Below are 21,037 nucleotides of genomic sequence, written 5' to 3' on the forward strand. Positions count from 1 at the left end.
AAAAAAAAAAAGAAAGGATGTGGAGAACTGTGACCTTGTGATGAAATTGGAGTTTACTGGTAAGCCATAATCCCTAAAGTGCTTCTACTCAGATGCATAAGGCTCTTATCTACTCTGGCCCAAACCTGGTAGCCCAGCATAACATGACCACCATTGTGTGCTGCACCACAAGGGTCTGTCTTAAGAATCTAGGGAAGTCTCATGGCCGGCAGCATTGCTCCCCCTTCTCCTGCCTTGCCCCCTCCATGCCTACTCACTTGTAAGGGACTTGCTGCTGGAGTTTGGGGACCTCAGAGGCCCCTCTTTGTTCTCCAGGGTCAGTGAGAGGCTGTAGTTTGAGTGGTGCTGGTGCTGATGCTGGTGCTGGTGCTGGTGGTGATGCCTTCCTGAAGGTGCGGTGAGGAACGGCGTGCCCCCATTCTCCTCAATGCCGAAAGGTAATCGGTCTGAGCTGCTGAGCACTGGGGAAGGGAGCGGGTAGCTGTGGAGGGTGACACAGTCAGGATTTAGAAAAGCAGAATGCCTTGCAAGTCCTCTGTGTACTTTCAAATATGTTTTCTAGGCATTAAACACTGAAAGAAATAAATTCAATAAATAGATCCATAGTTATTATAAAGTATGTACAACGGTAATATTATACTTAAAGAACAAAGTAGAAGTTTGTATATATCAGAGACTTTAAATCTTGTACCTTAAAGAAGCATTTGAAATTAAATGAAATAACATTTATTTCTTTTTTTTAAAGGCATTCTCTAAATGAGAGGAAGAGGTAAAAACAATAATAAAAATCATTAGTAAATAATCCTATGACAAGATCATAATGCAAAGTAAAAGTCTTGGGGTCACTTTCTCTTCCTCTCTGTCACCCACAACATGCAGAAAGCTCCAGTTAACATCACTGCTACATCTTTTTCTTGAGACAGGGTCTTTCTGTGTTGCCCAGCTGGAGTGCAACGGTGCAAACACAGCTCACTGTGGCCTCAAGCTCCCAGGCTCAAGTGATTCTTCCACCTCAGCCTCCCAGGCAGCTGGGACCACAGGGATACGACACCATGCCTGGCTAATTTTTAAAATTTTTTGTAGAGACAGGGTCTCGCTATGTGGCCCAGGCTGGCCTCAAACTCCTAGGCTCAAGTGGTCCACCCTCCTGGGCTTCCCAAACTGCTGGGATTACAGGTGTGAGCCACTGTGCCCAGTTTACGACATCTTGTAATTCCAATGGATCACCTCCTTTTTTTTTAAAACTAAGATTGCCCCATTTGAAGGCCATGTCATCTTCCACCCAGACTCTTGTAACATTCCTCCTGACCCGCCCCGTCTCTGCTTGTTCCTTTAGTCCATCCTCCACAGAGTAATTGCCAGAGTGCTATGCTAATTACATTCCAGACCATGGTCTCCTTCCTCAAGGAGCTTGAATATATCTCTAATACTAATAATTCCTTTTTTTTTTTTTTTTTAAGGCAGTGTCTCAGTCTGTTGCCCAGGCTGGAATAGTGGTGCTATCTCAGCTCACTGCAACCTCCACCTCCCGGGTTCAAGCAATTCTCATGCCTCAGCCTCCTGAGTAGCTGGGATTACAGGTGTACACCACCACACCTGGCTAATTTTTGTATTTTTAGTAGAGACAGGGTTTCAGCATGTCGGCCAGGTTGGTTTCGAACTCTTGACCTCAAGTGATCTGCCCACCTCAGCCTTCCAGAGTGCTGGGATTACAGGCGTGTGTCACCGCACCCAGCCTAATACTAATAATTCTTAACCACTTTAAGACAGAAACCCCTTTGGAAATCTAGTGAATACCACGAACCTTCCCTACACCAACAAGCAACATTCTACATCCAATATCAGGTCCTCTAGAGCCTCTCCATGGACCCAGGTGAAGAGCCCTGGCTTGAAGGATAAAAGCCACAATCCTTTATGTGGCGCTGACAGCCCCCACCTCCCCACAATCTTGTCCCATTCTCTTTTCAGCCTCATCTCCTGATATTTTCTTCTACTTCACACCCTAACTCCTTCCCATCCTGATGCCTCTCACTTCTTGGTGCCTCCTGGAGTCCTTCCTCATCTGTCAACCTGGTGAAAATACCCCTTCTTCCAGGAAGACTTCCAGCCTCCAAGACCCACATAAAGATCCCTTCCTCCTACTCCCCGGCAGGGCAAACCCCTTTTTCTGCATCATTCCCATGGTTCAGATCTCTACTGCCCACTCTCACTCTGCCTTCAAGGAACTCACAGTCCAGAGTAGGAAGCTCTGTGATTCAGTCACTTACAATCATACTAGAACAAACTGCTAAGAAAATGCAGAAGTGGAAGCAATCAGTTCTCCTGGGGGAAGGTGTTTGTAAGGGAAAAAGCATTCGGAGAAAGACAGTTCAGTTTTGCTGGACAATTCCTGAAACAGAATCTTCTTTCTTATAGGAAGCCCCATTCCTTGTGTTTGTATGGGATTGACATTTCCTCCTCAGGGGCGGGCCTGAGACTTGAGCCTGGCCAATCAGAGTCCTGCATCCTTCTCAGGCGCGTGTTCTGGAATGTCCCCAATTAGGGACAATCAGAGTTTTCCCTAAGATTTAACACACGAAAACTGAAAGAAAGTTTCTCTCTTTCTTTGTGACAGGCAAGCAGGGCCTTATTGTGACTTTTGTGTGCCACAAGCCCTTTTGCCTTTGTCCATTTTCTTTCTTTCTTTTTTTTTTTTTTTTTTTTTTTTTGAGATGGAGTCTCTGTCGCCCAGGCTGGAGTGCAGTGGTGCGATCGCAGCTCGCTGCAAACTCCGCCTCCTGGATTCACGCCATTCTCCTGCCTCAGCCTCCCGAGTAGCTGGGACTACAGGCCACGCCCGGCTAATTTTTTGTATTTTTAGTAGAGATGGGGTTTCACCGTGTTAGCCAGGATGGTCTTGATCTCCTGAGCTCACCCGCTTTGGCTTCCCAAAGTGCTGGGATTACAGGCGTGAGCCACCGTGCCCGGCTGCCTTTGTCCGTTTTCTATAAAAATTAACTAAAAATTAAATTTCACAATTGTATAAAAGTAAATATGTTAATAACATATATTAAAACATTTTCTTTAACTGAAAATCCATTTTTTTTCTTACTTTGAAAAATATTGGCCGGGCGCGGTGGCTCAAGCCTATAATCCCAGCACTTTGGGAGGCCGAGACGGGTGGATCACGAGATCAGGAGATCAAGACCATCCTGGCGAAAATGGTGAAACCCCGTCTCTACTAAAAGATACAAAAAACTAGCCGGGTGAGGTGGCGGGCACCTGTAGTCCCAGCTACTCGGGAGGCTGAGGCAGGAGAATGGCGTAAACTCGCGAGGCGGAGCTTGCAGTGAGCTGAGATCCGGCCACTGCACTCCAGCCTGGGCGACAGAGCGAGACTCCGTCTCAAAAAAATATATATATATATTTAAAACCTTTTTGTGAGTCCCTGAAAGTATTGTGAGCCTAAGTATTGTGTGCCTACTGCGTGTAATGGGTAAGGTGGCTCTGGCTGTAAGGATGATGTAAGTTGGGGCTCTTCGTGAGTGTCTTTTTTGGACACTGAGTAGTAAGTCCAGTGAGAATGAGGCCGATGCACAAAGAAAGACAAGATGAGCAGAGGTTAGAGATAGTCAGAGAGAGAAGAAACTTAATGGTATAGAATTTTAGTTCCTGGTTCCAGCCACACCTGAAGCTGGCATTACCACTGAACTTTTCAATTATAAGGTCCAGTAAATGCCTTTATTTATTTATTGCTTGAAGTAGTTGGATTTTTCCAATTAATAACCCACATGCTCGAAATCAGAGGTGGTGTGTTATTTTGTCATTTTTTTGTGTGTGTAGAATTTCCTTTAGGTGGAAAAGGTAGAAACAGCTGTTCCAGGCCTAAGGAATAGTATGAGCAAAGGAAGGGTGGTTGAAAGAGCAGGATGTCTGGATAAGAGAGGTGAGGAGGGAAGTAACAGGAAGGGAGACTACGACAGGCTGGGGCTAGTTATGAAGGGCTTAGAGTGCCTGGTTATCAAGGAAAGGGCTTAAGCAAGGGAATTACATTTCGGAGAGTTTGTTTTGAGCACTGTGTGGAAGAGGCTGGTGGGGGAGAGACTCCAGTATCTCTCTGTTAGGAGACTGCCGCTGGGAGGGATCTAGACTAACCTGGTGGATGGAGTGAGGTGAACTGCCTTCTGGGATATTTTGAAGCTGTGTAAGCGGGGCTTACAGACCTGTCACTTGGGGACATTGGGAGGAGGTATCATTGAGGACTCTGTTGCAGATGCAGAAGATAGTCCAGAAGAAATGGCACTATTTGTCCCCTACATTGTCCCATGAGCTGCATCTCTGACCCATCTTGGCTGCCTCCTGGAGACTTTGCTCAAGGACGGTTCTGTGTGTGCACGCATGCATGTGTGTGCACGTGTGTGTGCATGTGTGTGTGCACGTGTGTGTGTGTGTAAGAATGTGGAAGAAGGCACGATTTTGGCTTCTGGGAATCACGATCCCTCCTTGCCTCTCCAGCCTGAAACACAATCAGAGTATCCACCCTCTTCATGCCCCATGGAGGCAGCAAAAAGTGCCCTGAGTTGGAGTGGAAAAACCTGGGCTCAAGTCTTAGTTATACCCCTATTTTGCAAGAGAAGCTTGGGCAGTCACTCTGAGGCTCCAATCCCTCAACTGTAGCATGAGTTGGGTTAAGTGATTTCTGGGCACATTTCTGGATCTGAGAATCATCCTTTCTCCCAACTGTTTATCCAGTACTTGCTGTATGTCTCAGGTACTGTGCTAGCTATTTTACAGAAAAGATTCCCTTTTTAAAACATGGAGACCTTTACCTGTTATATAGTAGGTGTTCCATAAATATTTGGTGGAAGGAAGAAGGGAGGGGAGGGAGGGGGAGGAAGGAAGAATGAAAGAAAGGATGGATTAATGAAGTTGTGCAGCTGCGATTTGACAACAGGTCTGTGGACGCCAAAGTCTGTTAATATTATTTTTCCTGTCTTGCAAATATGTTGAAAATAATATCTGTCCTAAGGAGCTGCAGAGACTGGGAGCTCAGAGCAGAGGAAATTCCCTTTTGCTTGGAAGGACTGGAGAGGGCTTCCCAACTGAGAGGCTCATCTTCCACCCTGCCCTTCTTCCTTGCTGCCACCAGCCTATTAAAGGTCTGACAATATCATTCTCTAGATGGGAGGGGCAAATCAGAGAAACATCAAAAGGAAAAGATAGGCATACTAGCTGGGTTTGAGAAAGGGAGAACATGGAGACATGGAAGGGTCAGAAAACAAATTTTTTTAGCTTAGAGGACCAGGAAAATGGCACGTCATTAATAGAAAAAAATGAGGTGGAGAATGAGAGCTGCTTTGAACAGAGAAAATTATGATCGAGCATCACATGGGTAACAAAGAGTGTGAGAATGAACACCCAAAGGGAAAGATGTCTTGTAGCAGAGATCTGGCCTACATTCAGGGCTGGAGGTGGAGTTGGAAAGCTTTGAGTAAGAGTTCCTGAGGGATGGCAAATAGATATCATCTGTCATGCCAGCTCCAATTGATTCTCACTCTCTGCTTGGAGTGCAAGATTCAGAAGGAGTCTGAGGTTGTGCCCAGCTCAGGGGGAAAGAGTGCTGTGATTGATTATTGATGTCTGCTATGGACTTGGAGGAGCACAGTGGTATCATGCATTTGTCTTTCCAAGTTAAAAGTGACTGGTATTTAAAACTTTTTTATTTCAAGGAAACCCAGAGTGAAGAGTTAAACAGTAAAAAGATATATATGCAGGGAGTGAGAAAGTGCATTTCATAACATATCAAATAAAATATGCATGTGTGACCTTCATCTTATAGCTACTTTGGAGAGAGGCAGAGAAAGAAACAAATGAAAAGAGAAATAGATGAGGGTCAGAGAAGCTGCCTGAAGCTGCCTGAATCTGCTCAGGTCAAAGGTCTTTAGAAGAGCAAAAGTTCCCAAGCAAGCAGTAGAATGACCTGGGTGCTTTCTCAGCTCACACACCTGGGGGATCATCCTGAAGATTTTAACATGGAGAAGTTTTGTGGGGTTGCTCATGGCTTCATGGATTGTGCCCTGCGGAACTCCTGGAGATGCCACTCACAGACTACAATGTAAGTAACATTCACTAGGTTGTGCATCTTCCCTCTTCATAGGGACCTCAGAGATCAAGCCCACCCTAGAAGGTCCAGCAGTACTCAGGGACCTTGGCTAAGGCCCAGGAGATGAGGCCAGCTGCACACTTGCCATCCCCAGAGACTGAGGTTCATGAGACTCCTGGCATTCTGGAAAGGAGGTCCCACATCCTGGTTTTCAGGGTGGGTGACAGAGGACAGATGTAGGCTTCAGTCTCTGCTTTCATGAGCTGGCAGTTGAAATCTAGTGTGGAAGAAGGGGCTGCTATGTGCCTAGCACTGTGCTAGGCGCTTTAATGGTTATTTTTCAGTTTTCCTGCAAGGAAGCTGCTGGTGCCCCTTCTCTTCCCTTTTCTCAGGGGAAGACCCACTTCCCATTTGGCCTCCAACTCCAGAAAAGCAAGTGTTCCTACTGCGGCCTAGTCATAAGAGACTTGATTGCTTGCAGAACAAGTGAGGTTACAGGGGCTCTTCCAGCCCTGCCTAATCCCATATGTACCCCCAAGCAGAGGCTCTCCTCTCCCTGATCCTGGACTGCCGGACTACCAAACATGTGGTGTTCAGTCAATATTGTTGCATGCTGGGCTGGGCTTGATGGCTCACACCTGTACTTCTAGCACTTTGGGAGGCCAAGGCAGGAGGATTGCTTGGGCCCAGGAGTTTGAGACTGGGCAACATAGGGTGATCCCATTTCTACAACAACAAAAAACCCAGCATGGTGGCACACACCTGTGGTCCTATCTACGCAGGAGGCTGAGGTGGAGAACTGCTTGAGCCTGAGAGGTCCAGGCTGCAGTGTGATCCAAGATTGAGCCACTGTACTCCAGCTTAGGCAACAGAGTGGGACCCTGTCTCAAAAAAAAAATTGTTGCATATGGCATAATGGTATCCTCTGGAATCCACCGTCAGAACTGTGACCAGTGCTGGGCATGGCTTTCTCTCAGAAACAAGGCTGAGTGGCCAAGTGCTCCAACAAGCCAATCACAGACTCTACAGCTCTGCCCCACTCTGAGAGACATGGGCTTTCCGGGGGAGCCCTGGGGATCTAATCCTGGATAAGAAATCACAGAATTTTGGCGGGGCGCGGTGGCTCACGCCTGTAATCCCAGCACTTTGGGAGGCCGAGACGGGCGGATCACGAGGTCAGGAGATCGAGACCATCCTGGCTAACACGGTGAAACCCCGTCTCTACTAAAAAATACAAAAAACTAGCCGGGCGAGGTGGCAGGCGCCTGTAGTCCCAGCTACTCAGGAGACTGAGGCAGGAGAATGGCGTAAACCCGGGAGGCGGAGCTTGCCGTAAGCTGAGATCCGGCCATGGCACTCCAGCCTGGGCGACAGAGTGAGACTCCATCTCAAAAAAAAAAAAAAAGGAAATCACAGAATTTTAGAAATGGCGCCCCTCGGATATCATCCAGTTCTGTGGTTTTAAACCCCGGATAAATATTAAAGTCACTAGGGGGAGGCCAGGCACGGTGGGTCACACCTGTAATCCCAGCACTTTAGGAGGCCGAGGCAGGTGGATCACTTGAGGTCAGGAGTTTGAGACCAGCTTGGCCAACATGGCGAAGCCCCACCTCTACTAAAAACACAAAAATTAGCCAGGCGTGGTGGTGGGCACCTGTAATCCCAGCTATTCTGGAGGCTGAAGCATGAGAATCACTTGAACCCAGGAGGTAGAGGTTGCAGTGAGCCGAGATTGTGCCACTGCACTCCAGCTTTGGTGACAGAAGGAGCCTCTGTCTCAAAAATAAAATAAAATAAAATAAAATAAAATAAAATAACCAGGGGAAAACTCCTATACACTGCTGGAGAGAATGCAAAATAGTGCAGCCAGTTTGAAAAACAGCTTGGCAGTTCCTCAAAAAGTTGAACATTAGTTACCATACGACTGAGTGAGCCTACTTGTAGTATATGCCCAAGAGAAATGAAAACAGGTCTGTGCAAAAACTGACATGTGAATGTTCATAGGAGCATTATTCATAAGAGCCAACAGGTAGAAACACTCCAAATATCCATCAGCTGATGAATGGATAGACAGAACATGATCTATCCATACAAAAGAAAATTATTCAGCCACAAAAGGAAATGAAATATTGAGCAGGCCATGACATGGATAAACTTTGAAAACATGATATGCTACATGAAAGAAGTCAGACACAAAAAGGCCAAGTATTATAGGATTCCATTTATATAAAACATCTAGAATAGGCAAATACATAGAGATAGAAAGTGGATTACCGGCTACCTAGGAATAGGGAGGATGGCGGGCAGAGGGAAGAGGGAGTGACTGCTAATGGGTGTGAAGTTTCTTCTAGGGGTGATGAAAATGTTCTAAAATTATATTGCAGTGATGGTTGCACAACTTGGTGAAAATACTAAAAAACATTAAGTTGTACAATTGATGCGTATCTTAATAAAGCTGATAAAAATATCACAAGGAGAGGTTTTGAAAAGTATCAATGCCCAGGCCCTTCCCCAGACGAATTACACCATAATCTATCTCTAAATCCAATGTGTGGCCAGGGCTCAGAACCATTGCTATAGTAATCCAACCTCCTCATTTTGCATATGGGGGGATGGGGGCTCGCTATGGGGAGGGAGGTGACCAGGTCACACAGCAGGTACCTGCCTGATCCTGGGACACAGTCCAGGACTCCTCTCTGCTCGCTGCCTCAAGTGCTGCCCATCTGCTGCCTCTTCCCATCTGTCTTGGCTTCTATTTAAGGCAGCAAGTGCACTCATCAGGAAAATCCAAGTCCTCCTCAGAACCCCCCAGCTAAGACATCCTTGTGTGTGTATCTTATCTTCCCAGCCATATAGTTAACTCTGTCGGAACAGAGACTGTCACATCACATGTTTTTGTGTCCTCCACTGTGCTAAGAAAAGCACTAAGCACATAGCAGGTGCTCAACTAACACTGGTTAGACAGAGAACAAAATGAAATATCAGTGCATTTGGTATGCATTTGAGGGCCAACTCTTGTGCCTGGTACTGTGCCATGCACAAGGGTAAAGACAAATGAGAGGTTATCTTTGCCCTGTATTATTCCGTTTTCACGCTGCTGATAAAGACATATCCGAGACTGGGCAATTTACAAAAGAAAGAGGTTTGATACGTTCACAGTTCCACGTGGCTGGAGAGGCCTCACAATCATGGCGGAAGGTGAAAGGTACGTCTCACATGGTGGTAGACAAGAGAGAACGAGAGCCAAGTGAAAGGGGAAACCCTTATAAAACCATCAGATCTCGTGAGACTCCCTATCACAACAGTATGGGGGAAGCTGCCCCCGATTCAATTATCTCTCACCAGGTCCCTTCCACAACTCTTGGGAATTGTGGGAGCTACAATTCGAGAAGAGATTTGGGCGAGGACACAGCCAAACCATATCAGCCTTCAAAGACCTCACTCCTGCCTTGATACATGGGATAGGGGTACCCAACCCAGCTGGAACCAACAAGGAAGACTTCCTGGGGTAGTGATGCTTGAAGCAGGTCCTGGCTCCTGAAGGATGATGGCAGTGGCTAGGGGAGGGACTGCACAGGGCGGTCTGGGCAGAGGGCACCGCATGTGCTAAGGCCTGGAGTTGGCAATGCCTGCTCACTGGTGAGGAGACTTGCCTGAGCTCCACATTGGCGTAAGAGTGAACTTTCAGCTTTTATTTTTCACTTTTGGATTATGAACTCATCAGGAGTTTATGTGTATGTTGTGAAGTAAAGTCCTAACTTTTTCTGATATGGAGAGCCAATTGTTCCAAGATCACCCAAAGAATTATTCACCCTTGCCCCATGAAGTTGCGATGCCATCTTCATATGTATCCGCTTCTTTCCTGAGTGCTCTCAGATCCTTTCTTTGCTGCCCTGTCACTTACTCTGTTTACAGGAACCTTTACTGCTCAGGCTCCCTGTCCTCTGGCTTTTACATAGGTTTGGCCAATGGGAGGCACTGATATGGACTGGAGGGTGAACACAGGAGACAAGTCAGGGTATTTCTCCCTCATTTCTTCATGCCTCTGGTGATGTTTCCAAAAGCAGCCATGAGTTCTCTGCGGCTCCAGCTCCCACTAGACTGGCTTCCTGCTGCCTTAGCTCCTGGGTGCTAGAATACTGCCTTTGTCCCTCCAGCTCTAGGAGTGATAAGCAGGTTCTCATTGTTGCTAATTTCTAGGTTGCCTCGCTGTCCAATTAAGTTTCTTAGTTTTTGCAGCCTTTGTATAACCAATTCCCTGAATTAAATTCCCTCTGTAAGAAGTGCCTAGAGTAGTTTCAGTTTTCTGGATTGCCCATGACTTGTAGACAATATAAACCTGTTTTTGGATTCTTCATATTTTTTTGTTTTGTGACAGACACGGTTTCCCTCTATTGCCCGGGCAAGAGTGCAGTGGCACAATCACAGCTCACTGCAGCCTTGAGTTCCTGGGCTTAAGCAATCCTCTTATCTCAGCTTCCCGAGTGCCTACAACTACAGGTGTGCACTACCACACCTGGCTAATTTTTCATTTCTTTTGTAGAGACAGGGTCTCATCATGTTGCCCAGGCTGGTCTCAGCTTCCAGCCTTAAGCAGTCCTCCCAGTTCTCCCATCCTAAAGCGCTGGTATTACAGGCATGAGCCTCTGTGCCCGGCCTCTTCATACTTTTATTGTTCTACTTATCTAACCCTGTATCAGACTGTCTTAATTACTTTTGTTTTAATATACACATGTATATGTGACATTATAAATCTTATTCCCTTTCTCACATCATTTTTTTTTTTTCCTTAGCTGTTATCACGTGCCTAGTCTTCCAGATTCCTTTTGTGATAGTAACTTGAATTCTTGAATTCTTGCATTCCAGAATTCAAGTTACTTCCAGAAAATCCCACTGGAATTCTGATTCAAAGCATTACATATTATGGATTAATTTGAAAGAATATATTCATAAGGAACATATTTCTCTCCATTTACTCAGATCTTTTAAAATGTCCTTCAGTTAGAATTTTTAAACTTTTTCATTAAGGTATAGAATGTAACTTTATTCCTAGGTATTTTTCAGTTTTGTCACAATTGAAAATGAGATCTTATTAATTATTACATATCCCATATTTTTTTTTTTTTTTTTTAGACGGAGTCTCACTCTGTCATCAGGCTGGGGTGCAGTGGTGTGATCTTAGCTCACTGCAACCTCCGCCTCCTGGATTCAAGCAATTCTCCTGCCTCAGCCTCCTGAGTAGCTTGGACTACAGGTGTGCACTACCATGCCCAGCTAATTTTTGTATTTTTAGTAGAGACGGGGTTTCACCATGTTGGTCTCGATCTCTTGACCTTGTCATCTGCCCGCCTCGCCTCCTACAGTGCTGGGATTACAGGTGTGAGCCACCGTGCTTGGCCCATATCCCCTAATTTTTAATGACTAGATAGATATACAAAGCTGCTGACTTTAGGATATTTCTGCCTCTGATCACTTTGCACAACTCTTATTGGTTGGAATTCACTTGGATTTTAAGAAGAGAATCACATGAATTTTGTTTCTTCCTCTCCAGTAGTTATTCCTAATTTTGTTTCCTTGGCTTATTCCATTGTTAAGGTCTCCAGAATAATACTGAATATCAGCAGCTTTCCTTGTCTTATTTCTGAAGTTTATATATTATCTAGTGTTTCACCATTAAATGTCAGTTTCTGACAAATTCTACTTACCAGGTTAGACGGTCCTTCTACTCTTAGCTTACTACAAGTCTTGAAAGATTAGCATGACTTATTCTCTGTAAATCTGTGCTGTTCCTAAGTGAACACTGCTTCCTTTACTAAGCGCTTATAAAAGACTCTGTTCTTAAACTGTCCTCAGTATTGCAATCCAGCTTATCAGTCTAGTTTCTGGAATTCATTTTCCAAAAAAACTGTCCATGTACTTATCTAGCATTTTCCCAAGACTTTTTCAGAGGTACTGATGCTGACTCAGCAATGACACGTGGAAATTTTCTCAGTGTTTTGGGAGACTATTTTTCTGAGCCTAAAGACTTGAGCTAATCAAAAAGCAGTAAAATATTTCCTGACTATGCTTTCTGTTATCTTGGACTTCAATTTTCTTCTGTTTGTTCTCTTCACTCTCTGCAGTTAGCATAGCGACTAGCTTCCTTGTTGAAAAAGAAAAAAATTGAGTAGCTTTGCTTCTGCCAGTTAGTCTCACGGACCATCCTCAAAACTGGGTGTCATTAAATTGCTCATCTTTTTGTTCCAACCGAAGTGAGCATCTACACAACTTTGGAGTCCTTAAAAAAAGTTCTGTGCCCCTTTGTTTTTGATCATATGTTCCACCTTCCTCCTCTTTAAAATACTATTACAGGCCTTGCGCAGTGGCTCAAGCCTGTAATCCCAACACTTTGGGAGGCCGAGGCGGGCGGATCATGAGGTCAGGAGATTGAGACCATCCTGGCTAACACGGTGAAACCCCGTCTCTACTAAAAATACAAAAAACTAGCCGGGCGAGGTGGCAGGTGCCTGTAGTCCCAGCTACTCAGGAGGCTGAGGCAGGAGAATGGCGTAAACCCAGGAGGCGAAGCTTGCAGTGAGCCGAGATCACGCCACTGCACTCCAGCCTGGGTGACAGAGCAAGACTCCGTCTCAAAAAAAAATAAAAAATAAAATACTATTATAAATTGTGGGTTCATCTGAAAGGCCTGTAAAGCCTTTCTCTTTCGCATTATTTTTGCTTTCTAAATTCACAGCCCATGTAAAAATATTCTTTTAAGTCTATTTTCTTTGACATTTTGAAATTGGATTTTCTAAACAGTAAAATATATATGTTGTGATTATTTCACATTGCATATCTGTTTCAAAACATCTCATATACCCCATAAATATATACACCTAATATATACCCAAAAAAAAATTTTAAAAAAGAGTATCAACAACAAGAAAAAGAATATGTGGAGAATTAAGCCCTGGATTTCACTCATTTTGTGTTAATGATTCTGAGATGTCAGGATTTTTTTCTTCCATGGATCTTGTTACTTACACATTTCCAATGCACTCTTCCTTGCTGACCAGAATTTACAACAATAATATCTGCAGTGTTTCTTCTACCTCCTAAGCAACCAAATCATCAGCCAGTCAGGCCCAGAAATCAACAGATTCCACGCCTTTAACAGAATGCCCATGTCTGGATGGTCAAGAAGTCCTCCATAGGTATGGTGCCAGCTGATGCAGTAGGAAATGCAATAAACATCCCCTATCCAAAGTCCCCTGCATCTCATCTGGATTGCTCAGTGCACACATATCAAGTGCTGCCTGAACTCAGACTTACTCATGAGCTGTTTATGTCACGTGTCTTAACTCCAAGTTGGGGTTTCTGGTGGCGGGATCAGTGTATATGTAGCCCAAAGAGCAGACTCACGGTAGCACACAAGTTCTCCACACACCTTCTGGAGGAGCTGGTTGGGACAAACTAGTTCCTATTTTACTTTTAGCCTCAATGGGGACAATTCCATATTCCTAATCAGAACTAACACATCAGGGATAAGCTGACAAGACCTCAGTAGAGCTTTCCAACTGGTAAGTCTCAGAAGGGTTGCAAGTGGGCTGAACCATTTATTCTCCTTGGAGTAAGTGGACAGGACATGGGGAGCCTGGAGCTTCAAGCAGCCTTGTCTGCCTGTCCCAGCATGCTATACATCACTTTCTATGTGTACCAAGGACAAGAAAAAGTCAGGAAGCCCTGCCACTAGTCCATACCCAGTCCATTCACCCGGAACTGTGGCTCTCCAACTGGGACTCTCTTAGCAGAATTCACTCACGTAGTGTGTTTTTACAGCAGATGGTGTCAGCCAGAATCATACCTCCTGACTGAACACCAGTGCATTAATCATGCTCTTTAAATATTCACAGAGGAAAAAGGCCCAAAAGCTAACATTTTTGAGTACCCGGTTAACTTAATCTTCCAACAACCATTTGAAGAAAGGACAATTATTATTATCTTCATTTTATACGTAAGGAAAGAGGAGCAGAAAGACCAAGGAGCCTCCCTCAAGTCACATAGCTAGTAAATGGCAGAGCTGGGATTTGAACCCAGGTAACCTGGGCTCTCTGAATTGCTAGGCAATATTACTTCGCCATGTGTTTGAAAGGAGCAATCTAACGACAAAAAAGGAACACGCGTTGGCACTTAGCTTTGGCTTTGCTGCTGTTTGCCTATGTGACCTTAGGTAACTCACTTTACTTATCTGGGTGGCAGACACTGCATTTTTGGACATTAAGCATTCGTATGCCAGGAACTACAGCTCAATGATATAATTTGATCTGTGCCATGTCCGACTGAGAGATGAGAGAAACTACAATTTACTCATTCTGGTTTCCCAGATAGCTGTCGCTTATTTCAATTTTAATTTGGTAGAGACTAAACAGACTGACACATTGTTACATGTTCTTATTGAATTCAGGGAAAGCATACTATTTGGCAGCAAGTACAGTATGTATTTGAAACACTGTACTTTTTTCATAATGGATTTTCAAAGAAAATTGTATCGACATCTCAGAAGTGTGATACATTATGAATGTTGCATCTATTAGGGATGATTTCTTACAGCAACTTACTGGTCTTATTTCTAAAAAAAAAAAAGTCTAGTGAGAAGGTTGACTCTACTTCATCTTTCTCTTCAGAAAAGGTCAAAATTGGCGGCACGTGGTGGCTCATGCCTATAATCCCAACACTTTGGGAGGCCAATACAGGTGGATCACCTGAGGTCAGGAGTTCGAGACCAGCCTGGCCAACAATCAGGGTGAAACTCCATCTCTACTAAAAATACAAAATTAGCCAGGTGTAGTGGTGCACACCTGTAGTCCCAACTACCCAGGAGAATGAGGTAGGAGAATTGCTTGAATCTGGGAGGTGGAGGTTGCAGGGGGTCGAGATTGCACCATTGCCCTCCAGCCTGGGTGACGAGGGAAACTCCGTCTCAAAAAAAAAAAAAGAAAAGAAAAGGTCAAAATTGCATTTTTTGGGGGGTGTAGTTTAGATTCCTTTACAGAGACTAATTGGCACAAAACGTTTTCAATTTGTATTTCTTTCAAGAAATGTTCCAAACAATGAACTTTGCAAGCAATTCTGGTGTTAGCACAGTTGATGTATGAACCCATGCTAGATGGGGAGCTCTTGATCTGATGATGATTAGCTACCTGGAGCCAAAGATGGCATCTTCTGTGACATACCAGCACTGCAGAGAAGCACAGCAGATGTTTATTCACTTAGTTTTAGTGAATTACATTTTAATTCTCCTTAGGTAATTTATCAAATACCTATTCATAAAAGTTTCACTTTGGTCATGAATTCCCTACTTGTTCCTAACTACATTATGTAGTCTCTGCAAAACTGCAGAGTAACATCCCACATCCTAAGGAGTGACAAGAGCCTTTGGGGTTCAGTAGTTCCCGGGTCTGAGTCCTGTGTGAGGTAGGACAGGATACGTGCTTCCATCTTTGAGTCTCAAATTTTCTTTTGCCAAACAACTATCAAATGATTTCAATAAATAGGTGTAAGCAGGTCCTGACATTTTTCTTCCAGAAAGGCCGTTTTGTTGTGATGCTATTCTTGCTAGGTTTTGCAGTGTCTTCCTCATTGTGTGTGTGTGCCTTCACAGGCGTCATGTGTGTGCATTCCAGAGAATTACTATTTCCTAAGTTGGTCTTTGCTCAGAGGCTCATGACCAAGTTTATTCAATATTTTTCTTAAGTAAAAAAAAAAAAATACAAATATAGTCATTTTCCCTTACCATAGTCACTTCTAATAAGCCGAACTTTCCCATCTGGGTTTCTTTCTTTCTCTTTGACGGAGGATCGCTCTGTTGCCCAGGCTGGATGTGGTGGTGCGATCTCGGCTCACTGCAACCTCTGCCTCCCAGGTTCAAGTGATTCTCCTGCCTCAGACTCCCGAGTAGCTGGGATTACAGGTGTGTGCCACCATGCCTGGCTAATTTTTGTATTTTTAGTAGAGACAGAGTTTCACTACGCTGGCCAGGCTGGTCTCAAACTCTTGGCCTCAAATGATCTGCCCCACCTCGGCCTCCCAAAGTGCTGGGATTACAGGCATGAGCCACTGTGCCTGGTCACTTCTGGGTTTCTCACAAAAAAATTTTTTTTTTTTTTGCCTCTCAATTCTGTGTTCCTCTGCCTTTATTCTTTGTTTTTTCAGGCGGCAAAAGCATTAACAGACTTGCCCCTAACTACTTCTTTAAATACATCCTCAAACGGTATTATATGAGCCCCCAAAGGGACAGTAAGACAAAATAATCATTGTCAAGAAAGCTCAGCTGTGAGTGTAAAATACTGTCCACATAGCAGATTCTTTGTCATCCTATGCACCCTGACAGAGCTACGGCAGACTCAGGAATAAGCTGGGAAGTGTTATTTTTCCACTCCCCAGACGCCATCCGGCTCACTGAATGAATGAAATTAAAACATTATTCATCCTGGAATGTAGCTCGGGTTAGATGAATAAGATGCATAATCTGTTAAGAGTAGGTTTTAGACATTCTAATTGCACAAGACACCAGTGTGAGCCAGAGTTGGAGCTGAACACTGGGTACGTGTTTCTAGGGTAATACAGATGAGGATTAATTTATTTTGGTATTCGTTAGTGCTTAAAAATCTCATCAAATGATCCTCTCTCTGTTCCCCAATTCTTTCAGGTTTTTCAGAAGCTTCTATTATGAACATTCTTAGTTCATAATAAGCCTCCGAAGTTGTAACACTGATATGAATTTTAAGGGCTTGGTGGTTTAATTGCCTTTAATACAGTGTCCATTATTCAGCCAGGGAATGAAGCTGGTTGAGCATTAGCATAGCAACACCTCTTGCTTTTGAGGTCTCAGTGCAGAACGTGGATGTTTAAACCATTCACCATTCAGTAGGGGACGATTAGCTAGGTTTCTGTGGGTTTCTTATAACATGAGCCTACAGGGATGTTCCTCTAATTATTCTAATCATTTTTTAGTGGATGGCCTAGACTACAGCAGTTTTAACATTTTAAATTCTGCAGCCTTTCATCCAATAAAACCACAGGTGACTCTTGGGATGTGGCTGTAATTTTAGATCCAATATATTGGAATTTTAATTGTAACTAGAAGTACATCCATCCTTCCTTGGTCAATGCACCAGGGAAATTCATGATGTCTGGGTGGGTATCTAAGAAGCCTGAGTGGAAAGTTCTCAATACTCTCCCAAACAGGAAAGGAAACACAGATATTAGAAATCAATTCCTTTACCTTTGCTATCTTTATGTTGCCCACATTCCCTTTTTCGGCTCTGCAGGGCAGTATCATGCTGATTGTTACCTGAATTTCTGGAAACCTACTTTTTTTTTTTTTTTGAGATGGAGAGTTGCTCTTGTCACCCAGGCTGGAGTGCAGTGGTGTGATTTAGGCTCACTGCCGCCTCCACCTCCCGGGTTCAAGCGATTCTCCTGTCTCAGACTCCTGAGTAGCTGGGGTTATAGGCATGCACCACCAGGTCCAGCTAATTGTTTGCATTTTTAGTAGAGATGAGGTTTTGCCATGTTGGCCAGGCTGATCTTGAACTCCTGACCTCAGGTGATCCACCCACCTCGGCTTCCCAAAGTGCTAGGATTACAGGCATGAGCCACCACACTTGGCCTGGAAACCTACTTTCAAAAAAATGTCTGGTAAATATCAACTCATCCAAGCCTTTCCTTTCTTCACTATTATAAATACTAAGATGACATGGTTAATTGTACTTCATCAGCCTGATCTTTATTAACGAGCATGACTCAAGAACAGGGGTTTCAGATGGTTCACAGAAAACATATAACAAACGGTGTTTAGAAAGACGAAAAGGTGCATAGCCTTGTTCATAGAGAAAGGTAATTAAAACAGAAATTCTGGATTTTACCTATCAGACTAAGTTTAAAAAAAAAAAAAAGCTAGCAAAGGCTATGATTTGCTTCCTATGAGGTCACAGAGACACTGTCATAATTGCTGGGGGTGCCTGTAGGCTGGGGGGAGTATAAACAGGTGGAATATATTTGGAGAGAAATTTCATTAGACAATATCCAACTTAAATATGCACATACCTTTCGACCAGGATGCTACTTCGAGGGAATTTATTCTACAGGTAGATTTGTTCAAGTGCACAAACACAAGGTACAAGAATGGCAGCACCACTGTAACTTGAGGGAGTTGATGCAGCTTAAACGTCCATCAATATTGATTGGTAAAATAAATATATGCTCTTTATACATGCAGTAGCTCTAGATTGACAAAGAGAAATGCTAACAATGTTTGCTTCCAAGGAAAACTAGGGAATAAGAAGATGGAAAGGAAAAGTAACTTCCAGTTATTTGTGTCTGAATTTTTACTACTGTTTGTATTACCTATCTTAAAAAAGGCACCAGGCCAGGTGCAGTGGCTCTCCCCTATAATCCCAGTATTTGGGGAGGCCAAGGCAAGAGGATCGTTTGAGCCAGGAATTGAGACCAGCCTGTGCAACATGGCAAGACCCCATCTCTACAAAATTTTTTAAAAATGTAGCCAAGCATGGTGGTGCATGCCAGCTACTCAGGAGGCTGAAGTGGGGGGATCACTTGAGCCCCGGAGGTCGAGACTGCAGTGAGCCATGACTGCACCACTGCACTCCAGCCTGGGTGACAGACAGAGACTGTGTCTCAAAAAAAAAAAAAAAAAAAAAAAAAGACAGACACACAGACAAAATGGCAACAAAGCACAGTGGTTTCCTTTTATTACTAACTTTCCACTCAGTCTCCTAATAGTTAAAATCTTCCTCCAATTCATCTAAAATGAAATCCCAAATTAGACAAGGAGGGAATGGAGCAGACGCTCTGTTTCAATTCTCCAAGCCTCTGAGTCCCAATTGTACCAACAGAATGGACTCTCAGCCATCTCACCAATTCTTTACTCTATGCCAATTCTGCCATGTGCAGATGGCAAAGCATTGTCCACATTCTGCCTGGACAGTTATTTCCTAGTATTCTCGGACAGAAATACATTTCTATTTCTTTTTTCTTTCCTCAAAAGATCCCCATGGTGTTTCTGCTCTGAGTTTGTTAGTTTCAAAGAGACATGTCTTTATATATGTGTTAATGCTCTTCTATCTGATCTTTCCTTTGGCACCAAACACCCCTTTCCCTTGCTAAACTTAGAATATACATCTCAAGCCATCAATCTATTAGATATATCATTTCTTGAACTAGACTTTATTATTATTATTTTTTTAGATGGAGTCTCACATTGTCACCCAGGCTGGAGTGCAAAGGCATGATCTTAGCTCACTGCAACCTCCACCTCCCTGGTTCAAGCCATTCTCCTGCCTCAGTCTCCCAAGTAGCTGGGACTACATGCATATGCCACCCCACCCGGCTAGTTTTTGCATTTTTAGTGGAGATAGGGTTTCACCACGTTGGCCAGGCTGGTTACGAACTACTGACCTTGAATGATCCACCCGCCTCAGCCTCCCAAAGTGTGGGATTACAGGTGTGATTCACCATGCCCGGCCTTGAGCTATTTTGAATCTCTTTGGCCTGTTTCCGTCCACATGCACAGCTATGACCTTACATCTCACAACCCACTAAAACTTTTTACCAGCTAGCGTCAAACACTGCACTGCGCAAAATGTCTTTTCTATGTCATGTCATTTATTGATAATTCTCTTATCAGTGAGATGTTGGTAAATTCCATCTGGGGATGAGGAAAATGAGGTGTCCAGAAGAAACTAGTCAAAGGTCCCATGGCTAGTAAGTGGCAAAGCTGGGATTCAAACTGTGTGAGATTCCAAAGCTTCCACACTTCACCTAATCAGGCAACTACGGGGCTCTTCTCCCTTGATAAAACCAAACCACCACACTGTGGACCCTTTAATCCTTCTCTCATCTGGCTGGCAATGTCTTGCCATTTTACTTTTGCAAACTTCCACCTGTTTCCCAATCATGGGCTCCAGTCTTAGCCCAGGTGCTTAGACTGGTGTATACACACGCCCTGTCCTGCAACGGCTGGAATTCACTAGTCCCTTGCTTCTGAAGTGGGGAGGGAGGGCAAGAACACAGACTTGGTTTGCTAGATTGTAGGGAACAGGTTCATGATGACATTAAAGCCATATAAAGAACCAGTAGAATGCTCACATTCTTCTGCTTCACCTTGGGCCTAAGGAAATGCAAAGCTTTGCTGAGCAGACAGATCTAGTTACTTATTATGATGCCTCTATCCATTGACTTAACATCATGACTATTCAAAAAAAAAAAAAAAAAAAAGAGTTGACCTCTACTGAGAGTTAAAATCGAGGCATTATAATAATAAGGATGAACACACAAGCAGAGAAGTAGCTTTGCTTTCCCAAAGAGAAAAGCAAACCTGGACTGCCCACCTCAGACTGTCCTGGGCTGTTAAAATGCAGGGTCTGGGGTCTTACCACTGCCCATTTAGAATGCAGCAATCTATATTTTTAGTAAGTTGTCCAAGCCATTCTTTGGCTCCCTAATTTTGGGAGAAGTGGGCCTATTTGCAGAACTATTGAGGATTTCTTTTGCTAAGGCTGAGCTGATTGTCCATTTTACGTTTGTCTTTTGATACCCCAAGAGTTTCTTAAAATGTGCCATTTCTCACGTGCAAGGGACCTTTAACAGTGACTTGCTTTTTCTCTCCGCCCCCTTACGCTTCGCCTCTGCGTGTGTCCACTGCTTCCTGTAGTGAGACAGTGGAAGCAAATCACCCCGGACCAAAGTAGGGTATTTTCCTGGTACGTTTGGAAGACTTGGTCAGCCAGGGAATTGATTTAGAACTCTAAGTTTGAGAAATATTAATCCAAAGGGATCAATATGGCTGTTCAGGGAGTTCTTTGAAGAGCTAAGCTTTTAAAGGACTAGTTAAAAGCTGTAAAGTCAAGGGCAACAAAAAGGCTCTGTCATTACTTGTGTTCAGAGCGGGACAGA

The 21,037-nt window shown here is 44.0% G+C and overlaps 1 protein-coding gene across 1 annotated transcript in view; it reads right to left on the reverse strand.

The window, feature by feature from the left end:
- The window catches only part of EPB41L4B (erythrocyte membrane protein band 4.1 like 4B), a 149,582-nt gene that overhangs the window by 45,013 nt on the left and 83,532 nt on the right, over positions 1-21,037 (reverse strand). The window contains exon 16 of the mRNA XM_011954584.1: positions 258-481. Within this exon, the coding sequence (XP_011809974.1) occupies positions 258-481 (224 nt within the window). The remainder of the gene's footprint in view (positions 1-257; positions 482-21,037) is intronic.

Source organism: Colobus angolensis, unplaced genomic scaffold (assembly GCF_000951035.1).
Source record: "Colobus angolensis palliatus isolate OR3802 unplaced genomic scaffold, Cang.pa_1.0 Scaffold386, whole genome shotgun sequence".
Taxonomy (NCBI): Eukaryota; Metazoa; Chordata; class Mammalia; order Primates; family Cercopithecidae; genus Colobus; species Colobus angolensis.